Source organism: Leucopleurus acutus (assembly GCF_964270905.1).
Source record: "Leucopleurus acutus genome assembly, chromosome: 17".
Lineage (NCBI taxonomy): Eukaryota > Metazoa > Chordata > Mammalia > Artiodactyla > Delphinidae > Leucopleurus > Leucopleurus acutus.
Window position 1 is genome coordinate 1,119,236 of NC_139159.1, and position 13,060 is coordinate 1,132,295.

At 49.6% G+C, this 13,060-nt stretch overlaps 1 protein-coding gene across 2 annotated transcripts; it reads right to left on the bottom strand.

Annotated features, from left to right (window-relative positions):
- Positions 1-899: 899 nt before the first annotated feature.
- Positions 900-10,939, bottom strand: CLXN (calaxin; the record flags this gene model as incomplete). Of its 2 annotated transcripts, XM_082858510.1 has the most annotated exons (6): positions 900-1,001; positions 4,728-4,832; positions 5,100-5,251; positions 5,919-6,023; positions 6,751-6,909; positions 10,882-10,939. In XM_082858510.1, the coding sequence occupies 6 exons, from the start codon at positions 10,937-10,939 to the stop codon at positions 942-944; spliced, it is 639 nt and encodes a 212-aa protein (XP_082714636.1). In that variant the 3' UTR covers positions 900-941. The 2 variants fall into 2 exon arrangements, with proteins under 2 accessions (XP_082714636.1, XP_082714637.1); XM_082858511.1 differs by lacking the exon at positions 6,751-6,909.
- Positions 10,940-13,060: the final 2,121 nt, after the last annotated feature.

Genomic DNA, 13,060 nt, shown 5'->3' on the forward strand with positions numbered 1-13,060 from the left:
GGCGGGGGATGGGGACCAAGAATGGGGTCCAGGTGGAGACACAGCGGAGCCAGACAGAGAGCGAGCTCCTCATCCGCCGGCAAGGGCGGCCTCCGGCTGACTCCAGAGGGAAGCTGAGAGCCGCACCTGGGCCTCACGCCTCAGGTCCAGGGAAGAGCACTCTTGCCTCTGCCCACCCACAGGTGGGTTTGCCTCCCGGTGCCTCGTGGTACTGTGCAGCCCTGGTGTTTACCCAGGGCCGCTCTGGGCAGCGGGCTGGGCTCTCAGACACCTCAAACAGTAACACAGATCGTATGCACACAGGCTCCGTGTCTCTGAGTCTCCCTCAGGGCCCAGCAGAAAGACGTTTCAACGCTAAATGCCAGAACCGTTGTGCTCTGGGTGCCACCTTGATCATTTCCTGCTCCAAAGGAAACTGAGTAGTTTCAGTGGTTTTGTTTTAACATCTTTATTGGGGTATAATTGCTTTACAATGGTGTGTTCGCTTCTGCTTTATAACAGAGTGAATCAGCTGTGCGTATACATATGTCTCCGTGGGATAGGGAGGGTGGGAGGAAGACACAGAGTTTCAGTGATTTTTAAACGCGTGCCCAGCATCTTTCTGACGTGAGGAAAATAACTCATGATGATATAGTCTCTCTATTCATTTCGTTCATACAAACATTTTATGACAGTTATGTGTCAACAGACAGTCTAGCTGATACCTTGTCTCCGCAGTGTTCACTCGTCTGGCCAAACCCAACCACAGCTAATAAGGAACCCCTTGTCTTCGTCTATCTTAGTGGCATCTTACGCCAAAGTTGAATGATACACGTTAGTCAGCCCTGACCCCTCTCACCAAACACGCAATTCACAACCGCGTTCCGAGCTAAGCAGGAAAAATACACAACACGGATGAGGCTCCTTTTCTACTCACTTGAGACAACAAGACATTTAGGAATTCACACCTCGTTGAACTCGTTTGGATCTTTGAATACTTGGGCTTCAAATTCTTTCTGGTTCTGCAAAATGAAAGTGTTCAAATTAGTACAGACTTTCAAAAAAATAAACAAAAAATGTTCCTTAGGCCTCCTAACATCCGAAGAGACGGGCAGTGACCGAGGAGGAGTGGGGTCGGGGACCTGGGAGGGGCTGCGTGTTCACCCGCAGGCGAGGACTCTGCTCCAGCCCAGCGCTGGTTGTGGGCCCACAGGGTGGGCGAGACCACATGGCCTGGCTCCCAGGAGCCCCTGCCATGAGCTTAGGCTCTCAGCCAGGAGCCGGGAGCTCAGCTCACTGCAGTGGGGGCTGCAGGAGTGCGAGCGCATCAGGGGTCCAGGGGGCTCAGCACGAAAGGGAGATGCCTCCTGGCTCGGGAGGCTCTGGATGGAGAGCAGGGGGTGGGGGAGGGACGAGGTCGAGCGAGACAAGAACCCAAGGGCCTACCGCCTGGGCTTTCTCAACAAGGCGGGGGTGACCTTGGCAAGAGCAGTTGCAAGAGGGGACGGGAAGAAGCGATGGTCGTGTAGGTCATAAATATGGACAATTCTTCCAAGACGCTTGGCTGTGACAAAACAAGCCTTGGACAGGAAATAGAAGCAGGTGTGGAATTAGGGGAAGTTCTCTCCTTTGCTTCCCTCCCTCCCTCCCTTCCTTCCCTTTTGTTTGTCACATGTGACAGGTTTAGGTCTGTTTAAATTCTGATGGGAAGGTTTTAGTAGTGAGGAAGGAGGTTGAAGATGTAGGGTAAAGATGAAGGTAAATGATGGAGTTTCTGAGGAGATGGAAGGACATAGATCCAGGACTCTCCCTCAGGCACTTCTGAGATCTCTCCACCCATCCATCCACCCACCTTCCATCCAACTATCCACCTGTCCATCCACCCATCCACCCACCCATCCATCCACCCATCCACCCACCCGTCCACCCATCCACCCATCCATCCATCCACCCACCCTTCCATCCAGCTATCCACCTGTCCATCCACCCATCCACCCATCCATCCACCCATCCATCCATCCACCCATCCACCCACCCGTCCATCCATCCACCCGTCTATCCATCCACCCATCCACCCATCCACCCATCCACCCATCCACCCGTCCATCCATCCACCCGTCCATCCACCCATCCATCCATCCACCCACCCGTCCATCCATCCACCCGTCTATCCATCCACCCATCCACCCATCCACCCATCCACCCGTCCACCCATTCACCCGTCCATCCATCCACCCATCCATCCATCCATCCACCCACCCGTCCATCCATCCACCCATCCATCCATCCACCCATCCACCCGTCCATCCACCCATCCACCCATCCACCCGTCCATCCATCCACCCGTCCACCCGTCCACCCATCCACCCGTCCATCCATCCACCCGTCTATCCATCCACCCATCCACCCATCCACCCGTCCATCCATCCACCCGTCCATCCATCCACCCATCCACCCACCCGTCCATCCACCCACCCGTCCATCCATCCACCCATCCACCCATCCACCCATCCACCCGTCCATCCACCCACCCGTCCATCCATCCACCTATCCATCCATCCACCCACACGTCCATCCACCCACCCGTCCATCCATCCATCCATCCACCCATCCACCCATCCACCCATCCACCCGTCCACCCATCCACCCGTCCATCCATCCACCCATCCATCCATCCATCCACCCACCCGTCCATCCACCCACCCGTCCGTCCATCCACCCACCCGTCCATCCACCCACCCGTCCATCCACCCACCCGTCCATCCATCCATCCATCCACCCATCCACCCATCCACCCGTCCATCCATCCACCCGTCCATCCATCCACCCATCCATCCATCCACCCATCCACCCACCCGTCCATCCATCCACCCATCCATCCATCCACCCATCCACCCGTCCATCCACCCATCCACCCATCCACCCGTCCATCCATCCACCCATCCACCCGTCCACCCATCCACCCGTCCATCCATCCACCCATCCATCCATCCATCCACCCACCCGTCCATCCATTCACCCGTCCATCCATCCACCCATCCACCCGTCCATCTATCCATCCACCCATCCACCCGTCCATCCATCCACCCGTCCACCTGTCCACCCATCCACCCACCCATCCATCCACCCACCCACCCACCCGTCCATCCATCCACCCACCCACCCATCCACCCACCCACCCGTCCACCCATCCACCCACCCACCCGTCCACCCACCCACCCGTCCATCCACCCACCCGTCCACCCACCCACCCATCCATCCATCCACCCATCCACCCGTCCATCCATCCACCCACCCGTCCATCCACCCACCCGTCCATCCATCCACCCATCCACCCGTCCATCCACCCACCCGTCCATCCGTCCATCCGTCCATCCATCCATCCATCCACTCAACATTTACTAGGGACCCACCGTGTGCTACACACTACATGTGAGGAAATATGGTGAAAACCTCCCAAGTTCCTGCTTTAGGGACCTTACATCTACATGTCAAGACAGACAATAAGTGAGTAAATATATTCTGTGTGACGATAAGAACTGTGAAGAGAAAGAAGCAGGGTCGGGGATGGAGGGGAGGAGAAGTTAAGATGATCAACAGCATCTGAGCAGAGACTGAACGAGGCAAGGTCTGGGGGGAACGTTCTGGACAGAGGTCACGGCGAGCACAAGGGCACCAGGGAGGCAGGGCAGGTGGCCGGGCGGGCTCCAGGGGAAGAGAGGACAGGACACAGCAGGAGACGTGGCTGGAAAGAGAGAAAGGGGCCTCGTGCAGACTTCAGGGCCCGCCGGGGAGGGGCTCGAGCACCAGAGGGGCCTGAGAGCCTTTGTGTTTTTACATATCCTGGATATTGTGGAGGGCAGTCAGTAGGGGGACAGCAGTGGAAGCATGACCTGGGCTGGGTGACTGATGACAGCGACTTGATGGGGGCTGGTGGCCAACAGATGTGGGAGAAGAGATTATATTCAAGGGTTTATTTTGAAAGAGTAGCGAAAAGTGTTACGAGAGAGAGGTTAAGGATGACTCCTAGGGTTTTGACTGAACACCTGAGTGCGGGGCTGTCATTTATTGAGTTAGGGAAGACTGGGGGAGGGGCAAGTTTGGGGGGAAAGCAAGAGTTTATTGAGATCATTTACTCCGTATGTTGAGAAGGCGGCTGGAGACACAGACTAGAGACTGGGGTGGGTGGGTACAGGGTAATATTTATATATCACATCCCTCCATCTGCCTAAAATCTTCCAACCAATCCTCGTGATCTTCAAGACAAAATCCAGCTCCGAGCTCCATGGACTTGGCCCTCTGTGTCTTCCCGCTTCATCATCAGTCTCATGAACCTAATACAGCTTCCTTTGTATCCCCCGCTTCCCTCGCTCATGCATGTCATTCTTTCTGCTTGGGCCCTTCTCCCTGGCTGACCGCTGTGTCCGCAAAGACCCGGGGACACTTCCTTGTCCTTCCAGCCATACCCCCATCTCCCTGCAGCCTGTTTCCGTGCTCCTTATTTATTTTTTTGGTTACACAGGCCTCTCACTGTTGTGGCCTCTCCCGTTGCGGAGCACAGGCTCCGGACGCACAGGCTCAGTGGCCATGGCTCACAGCCCAGCCACTCCGCGGCATGTGGGATCTTCCCGGACCGGGGCACGAACCCGTGTCCCCTGCACCGGCAGGCGGACTCTCAACCACCGCGCCACCAGGGAAGCCCCCTACGTGACATTTTGGTCACTGTTCTGTGAATGTAGTGCCGTTACCTTTGGGTCAGGAAGACACGGTCCAAATGCTTCCAGCAGAAGAGTCTCCTCCCTCACAGCCTGTTCATAGTCTGCGAAGGACAGCTTCCCGTCGTGGTCGTGGTCCTGGGGGCAACCGGCCACACCGCAGTTAACATGGAAAACATCACAAACACACACTGTCTTCTCATGGCCCAGCGTTCACAAAGAAGACGTCAGAAAAGTATGAGGCTAAGTACTGAAATTGAAAGGAACTGTCATATTATGATAAAAGAGCACAGTCTGAGTGCTGTCTTTCACCAGGCAGGAAACTGAGAGTTACTCTAATTTGAGTTCTTATTTCTACCCCACATCTGTGGATTTCACGAGAAAACTCTAAATTACCCATCGTACCATTTTCTTCAGGGTTATTTCCACCAGGTCTTTGATTCCTTCGTCGGGGTCCTCCTCGGACGGCTGCTTCAGGAGGCTATCCTTCAGCATGTGGAACATCTCCTCCTTCGAGATGAAGCCGTCGCCGTTCAAGTCAAACACGTCAAAGCAATCTTCAAGAAAGAACCGGTACGAATGTGCTGCGGCCAGGAAGGCGGCCTTGGTTCTGATGGTGTTCAAGGCCCAGGGCTCCAGTGGTGTTCACATCAAGCCTCGGGCCTCAGTGCAATCAATTCCCCTAACAAATGCCTGATGTCCGCTTACTGAACATACTCAACAATCCTTAGAAAGTTTCCTACACTTAGCTTCAAAGAGCAGGCCAAGGAGCAACGACTTAACATTCTCATCGTGAAAACCTTGGAAAACGGATTGAGATGCGCCTCTTAAACAGAGTTCATTGGGATGAATTAGGAATTAACTAAGAATCAGAAACTTGAGTCGATGTTGTATCATGACAATTTGAGTAACAAAATATGTAAAGCACTTACCACCTTCATACGTAAACACATGCGTACGTGGTCCGCACGTGCACCACCTGCCTGTGCGGTCTGGCTTGGCATGGATTCTGCCTCAGAACTTCTTGATTTGCCTTTTTATTAATTTTTTTCAACCCTTATTATTGACCTGAATTTGCTCTGTAAAAGAGGCTGATGGGAATTCACACCAAGCAAACAACACACAAACCCACCCCACTGGCTGGGCTGGAAGACATTGATGATTTTCACTCTTTCGAGGTACTTATCGTAAAGTGCAAACCAATAGGATAACACGAAGTCTTACATTTCATTTTCTCTTCCAGAGTTCCTCGAAGAAACACGGATAATCCATACACCCACTCTGATACAGTTATGCAACCATCATTGTCTTTGTCAAACCCTCGGAATACTAAAAAAAAAGAGAGAAGTAAAAAATGTGACACTTGTGCTGCGTTTCTATTCTCGGTGATGGACCCGCACAGGGCTACGCACTTCTGAAATTTAGGCGAAACCTCACGCCCATATGGTCCCATGTTCTCATTTGATAAAGGAGGAAACTAAGATGTCGTAACATCGGAAAACTCTTTTACTTAAGCATTCATGTTTCCCTTCATACTTTGTGGGAACAAGTAAATTCTGAATAGCTAAATACATGAATCAACAGTGAACGTATACACATATAGGTACCTTAAATTTGTTGATATATTAACATAAAACATATAATTTTATATTTTGTTACCCAAGAAAAGTACTGCTATTACATGATAGATAAGATTATATCTTAACTTTTATTGGAATACTCTTGATGATGTAAGGAAGTTTAAATGTCCTTTTAAAACGATTATTTATTGTTCTATTTACTAAGTAGGAATATAAATAGCTCGGGTTTTCTGATGTAAAGAAAGGAAACCTAGTGATTCAAGTTGACTTTGTCCTCTTCCTAAATCCACAGAAAGAGTGGTTGCTACCTTCTTCCCTACCGTGCTTCTCTATGAATGTAAAAATTAAACTTTTATGTTCAAATGGATTTGGAAACACAGAACGTGAAGCTTCCCGCCCAGAGTTTGTCCAAACTCCAAACTGTTTTTCCCAGTTATGGCTGGATTTGGCCCGTCTAGACACTGACGTCCGCTCACCTCTGTCCATGATCATGTCGTCTGTCATCCCAAATGTCACGTGCAGGATGTTCCGAAAGGCGTTCCGATCCAGCCCGATGTCCAAACCCTGCCGCTCTGTCACATCACCCACCAAGTTATAGAAAAAATTGATAAGGCATTTCACTTCAAATTTATTAACTGTGAAAGAATGAAATTGAGATGTAACAAAAACGCCTTTTAATCTTTAATGTCCAACTTAAACTTTGCACAAATGAGTTTTGTAGACAAACAACACTGGAATCATGAATGGGCAGCTGTCAATGGGAGACGGTCCTCTTTTGAGATTCATGACCCTCAAGTTACCAGAGGATGGTCACTACCCAGAAGTTCCCACTGAAGTAAGGGCAGCAGCCGTCCCTCCAAACAGATGTAAGTGCAGTCACAGTTAGAAAAAGGACGATAATATTAGCCAGGTCACCTGAATGCGGATTGTGGGGTCTGATTCTAAGTAACCATGGCGATGTTAAAAATGGTAACTTTCCCCCAGCATTTTGATTATAGGCATTCGTGAGATCTACAGTTTAACTTTTCCCTGGAAATAGATACCAGCCTCCCCCAAACCAGGCAACAACTTTCATCTCACATTAGCCTTCGTGAAGCCGTGCGCCAGATTTTGGAAATCAGAGTCACCTATTTTCCAATAAGGAAGGAGTTAAGCATATCCTAGCACCCAGGAAGGTTCTCGCTGTGAGGGCTGGAAATTAACAGGCAGCCGTGCAGCAGCACTTCGGAGGAAGGACTTTTTTGTCTAAAGGGTGTGCACACACATGCATGCTTGCGTACACACGACTGCAGAGAGGGTGGTGCTGTTAGCACTGAGCTAAATGTGTCCCCATCGCTGTCCGAGGTGTGTAGGTGGAAGGATTAGTGTCTGGCATTAGAACATAAAGGTGAGTTTCAATATGAGGTAAAGGTGGAAGATGGGGAAGATCTTATGTCAAAACAAGAAAAAATTAAGGTTGAGTATTTTTAAAAGCAAGGACGGAAGCTGTGTGCATGTAAAGGAAAACAGCCCAAAGAAATGGACAAATCCCACCTCATCTTACAGGCCAGGAGAGGCTTGAGGGCGAGTTCCAGTTTGGGGTGCCACAATTTAAGACGAACATTGAAAACGTTGGAAAACAAATGATTTAGTAAATAAATTGATAAATAGTAGAAATAATGTAATGGTTATAATTTTAAAAAGAGCCTTTACTTGCCACAGAAAACAGTATGAATGGTATGTCACTTCAAAAAAAAATTACACATAGAAATACTACAGAATCCAGTGATTCCACTTCTGGGTATTTGCCCCAAAGGATTGAAAGCAGGGACTCTGATACTTGTACACCATTATTCATAGCAGCAGTCGTCACAACAGCCAGAAGGTGGGAGCAATCCAGGTGTCCATGGGTGGATGAGTGGATGAATGAGATGTGGTCCATCCATACAATGGACCATGAGTCAGCATTAAAAAGGGAGGAAATCGTGACTCCTGCTACAACTTGCCTGACCCCTGACTACGTCATGCTGAGTGAAACAAGCCAGACGAAAAAGGACAAATATTATTTGATTTCACTTATATGATGTTTGTACCCAGAGTGGTGAAATTCATAGAGACAAAAAGTAGACGGTGGGTGCCAGGGGCTGCGGGAGGGGGAAGTGGGGAGCAACAGTTTAATGGGGACAGAGTTTCAGCTGGAAAGATGAGAAAGTTCTGGAGATGGATGGTGGTGACAGCTGCACAATGTGAATGTACTTAGTGCCCCTGAGCGGTGCACTTAAAATAATTAAAATGGTAAATTTTATGTCATGTCTATTTAACCACAATAAAAAACTCTAAAAATAAAAAGTGATGTTAATGGTTGGGGAAGAAAACCTTGCATGAAGAATGATGCAGTCTGATCACATATATGAAATGCTAGCTGAGGGGATGTTGATTAGCCATTTCCCATCTCAGCTGAAATAAAAATGAAAGAGTATCAGCTCAATTTATTCCCCAAAAGATCCAAGATGGGTAATTTTTCCACAGGAAAAATTCTCTTGCTGAAATGTTTCTTATATCATGCTGCAACTAAAAGATCCACGTGCCGCAACTAAGACCCAGCGCAGCCAAATAAATAAATAAATATTGGGAAAAAAAGAATACTAAATGAAATTAAGGAAATTCGAGAATGGATTTTCATCTTTTTGGATTGGTGTAAGTCTGCTGTGCAGATCAGATCTGCAGAATGGTGGATTAACTAGACAAACATTTAAGATACTTTCTTCTTTGATTCTACAAAATCTATCCACTTCATCTTGGTGGGATTATCACCTGGCAACTAAAAGGAAATCTGACTTTAGAAGAAAGGTCCTCTGTTTAAAGAAACTCAAAATTATTATAATGCCCATGATTAGTCACTATTTCTATAGAATTTAACTGGTAATCATCAAGGTTCTTAAGGTTCACTTTAAAATTTTTATGTAGGACAAAAATCAAAACAGTTGACTGGTTTTCTTGCTGTGTTTTCGCTTATCTTTTACTTTTATAAATTTATTTTATTTTTGGCTGCGTTGGGTCTTCGTTGCTGCGCACAGGCTTTCTCTAGTTGCAGCGAGCAGGGGCTACTCTTCGTTGCAGTGCACGGGCTTCTCATTTCAGTGGATTCTCTTGTTGCGGAGCACGGGCTCTAGGTGCGCGGGCTTCAGTAGTCACGGCGCGAGGGCTCAGTAGTTGTGGCTCGCAGGCTCTAGAGCGCAGGCTCAGTAGTTGTGGCGCACGGGCTTAGTTGCTCCGCATGTGGGATCTTCCCGGACCAGGGCTTGAACCAGTGTCGCCTGCATTGGCAGGCAGATTCTTAACCAGTGAGCCACCAGGGAAGCCCTCACATCTTTTAATATATTCACAGAATATCTGCAATACATTGCAAACTCACTTGAACAGGAACTAAATCAAATTCAGTGTTCGTTGTGTATAGCAGTTATTGCACTGTTTATTTAAAATGTTTACTAGATGTTTAAGATCTGGCCTTTTCCCAGAAATGAAAGTATTTTAAGAAAAACAACAGAACAAAACTCTCATCAGATCGTAATAACCATGATAATATCTTAAATTATAGGATGACTTTTTTTAGACATAACTTTTATTTCCAGCACCATCCTGACAGGATTTCCTACCACTCATCATATAAGATACTGAGTATGATTAGAAGGCACTAGATCCCATAATCTCTAGGACTACATGAGAACATGTTTGTTCTTTCTTTGCACAGTGGGAGTAGTCTTGGGATTATGGCTGTGGGATTATTGCAATAAGCACTCAACTTCTAAGATTGCTCGTCACATATCTCCCTCATCTAAGCCATATCCACAGCTTCCTTGCCCAAGCACAGTCCTGTTTTTCAGTCTGAATATAATTCTAAAGTTACCTGTGAAATTCTAGGACCACTTTTCAGACTATGTGTGAGATGGGAGCAGATGTCTTCAGTAGGTGTCCATCTTGCCACCTGCCAAGTCTAATCCTTCACTTTGCTGGAAAGTTGGGTCTAGAGTTGGGAACAGATCCTTTACTGTGTGTTCAGCTTTGTTGAGCTCCTTGGATTCCAGGCACATTTCCTTGCTCCGAGATACAAGTTTCTGGGCCACTTCACCGTGTCTGTCCTAAGGATGTTCAACCCCTGATAACCATTTTCCCTTATAGGTCTCTTGGTAATTCCCCAAACTTGGACCTTGCCAGTTGATTTGCTCTAAGAAGAGCTGTTGGTTGGGCTACTTTTCTTGAGTGCGGTGGTTTTTAGTGCTTGTTTTCCACCTGTGTCTGAAGCTGAATCCACATGTGTCTCCAGGGTACATAAATCCCGTTTCTATAGCGTAAGGGTAAGTTAAGAGAAGGTTTGAGAAGCAAGTACGTGCGTGCGTACGGGTACAGCACTAGATACCTGGGTACTAGAAATGCGCCTTAAGATCATGGGCGCCAGGAGTGCCCGCCCCAAGGAGCTGATGTTGGTGTTCCCTTCCAGACTCCTCTTTAGGGTCGGGCGTGGAGAGGGCTCCGACTGCGCTCGGGCTCTGCAGGCGGAACAGTAGCACCGGGCAGGACAGGACCTGGCCCAGGAGCCTCTGCACACCCGGCACCTGATTCTTACTTACAGTGCTTGCAATTTTTAGTTAAGGAGTCCGTTAGCTTCTGCAGCTTCTTGCGGTTCATGCCGGCCGCTCAGGGAACCGGGTCGCGGCCCGTGTCCAGTGGGGCAGCTGCCGGGACCCTCGCGAGGGCTGGGCCTGGGGCTGCCGGCGAGTCTCCCCTGTGCGCGTGCGCGGTCCTAACACGCAACGTGGCCATGGCAACGGCTTGGCGGCCGCCGATTGGCTGCCGGGCTGGGGTGGGCGTGTTCCTAACCGGGCGACGAGCCATGGCAACGCCTGGGCGGCAGCTGATTGGCTCCCGGGCCGGCCGGCACTGTCTCCCTGGGAGGGCCGGCCAGGCGCGCTGCGACCGCGTTCCGACTGTGACGTCGGCGGGTGACCCTCCAGGTGTGGCTGGCTCGAGTTCACAACCCCTTTCATGAGATGCACCGTGAGTCCTCAGGGCTGAATTCTGTGGGGATGTCTTGGGTGGTGAGCGCGACACCAGGGAGGCTTCAGATTCTCAGCGAGGTCTGGGAACCTGGGGGTTGCAGGAATGAGCACGTGTGGTCCAGACGACGGCTTTTCGGGTGCGGGAGGGTGAGGGGCTCGCTCTCAGGTTGCCAGTCCTTTTGCCAGGAGGGAGTCTGCCACAGGATATCTTCAAGTTTTTGGTGATGCTGCAGAGAGCAAGAGGCGCTTGGAGTAGTTCCCCGCCCCCCCCATTCATTCTTGAGGTGGGGCTGGAAGCTGTCCGTGGGGTCTGGGGAGAGCCCCTGGCAACTTTTCAGCTTGTTAAAGAGGCAACCTCCCAAATAAAGACGAGCTGACAGCTGACACTAGCTCTGGGGTACAGCCTGACCTTGCTTTTCTGGAAAATATCTCAGTAAAATGGATCTTCTACTTATTTGAAAGACAGGTTCTTTGACTGCAAAGGCTAGTCCTTACGTCTTTACTATGAGAGGACTTTCTGCTCTTAACACCGATGAAACACCCTCTCTGAATTAAGACAGCGATAACATGGGTCAGCTCAGCCAGGAGCAAAAAACCTACAATATTCTCCCACATGTCACTTGTTTCACTTCAGAAGGCAAAATGCTTTTGAATACAAATTATTCTATAGTGTGTGTACTGTCATTGTTAAACTGAAAGCAGAAAAATTCTGCCAACGGTATGTAACAACCCCACATGAGGTCTCTGATTCTCTTTCCTTGTTTCATTTGTTTGTTGAATGGAGGACTGGGGTGCTGCTTGAATCCAGGGTTGAGGATGCTTGGGGAAGGCAGGCAGGCACTGTATGATCCTGAAGCAGATTCCCTGAGAACTGTTGACTAATATGAAGCGATAGTGAATGTGAGATGGCCACAGTGAACGGTTAAGCGGTATTCCTGTCCGTGCCCCTGTCCGGCAGGTGCGGCGTTTCTAACAGGACTGTAGGGGACAGATGGAGATGGATGTATTCTGACACACGCACCGCGAGACCTTAGTGATCTGTCAGATGCCAGAGCCGTGGCAAATATTTAGTCCTTAGAGATCCTTGGGGTGCTTGTTAGAAAGGCAAGCAGCCCAAAGCGTGGCTGTCTGGGGCTAATACGGGGAGCTGTGGGCCGCTCCCGTCCCTGCCAGGTGTGCTGAACAGACTCCCTGCTGGCGTGTCTGGGGAGCAACCTCCTCTCTGGGTTCAGGCGTCTGGGCAGACCTCATGCACTGGAAGCTTCTCGAGCACCTTTGGGGAGCAAATCCATTCTTCCTTCCTAAGCTTCAGGCCTGGGCCCTGCCATCTGTGTTCCCTTAAAGTGGAAAAGCCAATGGAAGGGCAGTGCCACAGAAGGCTGATTAGGAGTCAGATCTGTTCTAGCAGCAGAGACCCTGCACCTGCCGAGAAACCTTGGTGACGCGTCCTACTCCCAGCTCCCCTTCCCCCCGGTCTTCCTTCTATGTTATTCTTTTAGCCCAAACTTTACAAGTTCACCATAGCGTCTCTCTCATGTCTCTGAGAGCATTGTGGAACTGGCCTCACCATACGGTCTTGCAAACCTTTCTCAGGGAAAGCAGGCATTTACTAGGGGCGTCTTTTGTCCACATACTGGCAAACCTCAGAGCGTTCTCTACATTCTTGTGACATCCTGAACTTAATATTTTTAGACCTCAGAACGAGCTGTGGGCCTGGTAGAGTCTGCTGAGTGCATCTCAGAGCCGGTGG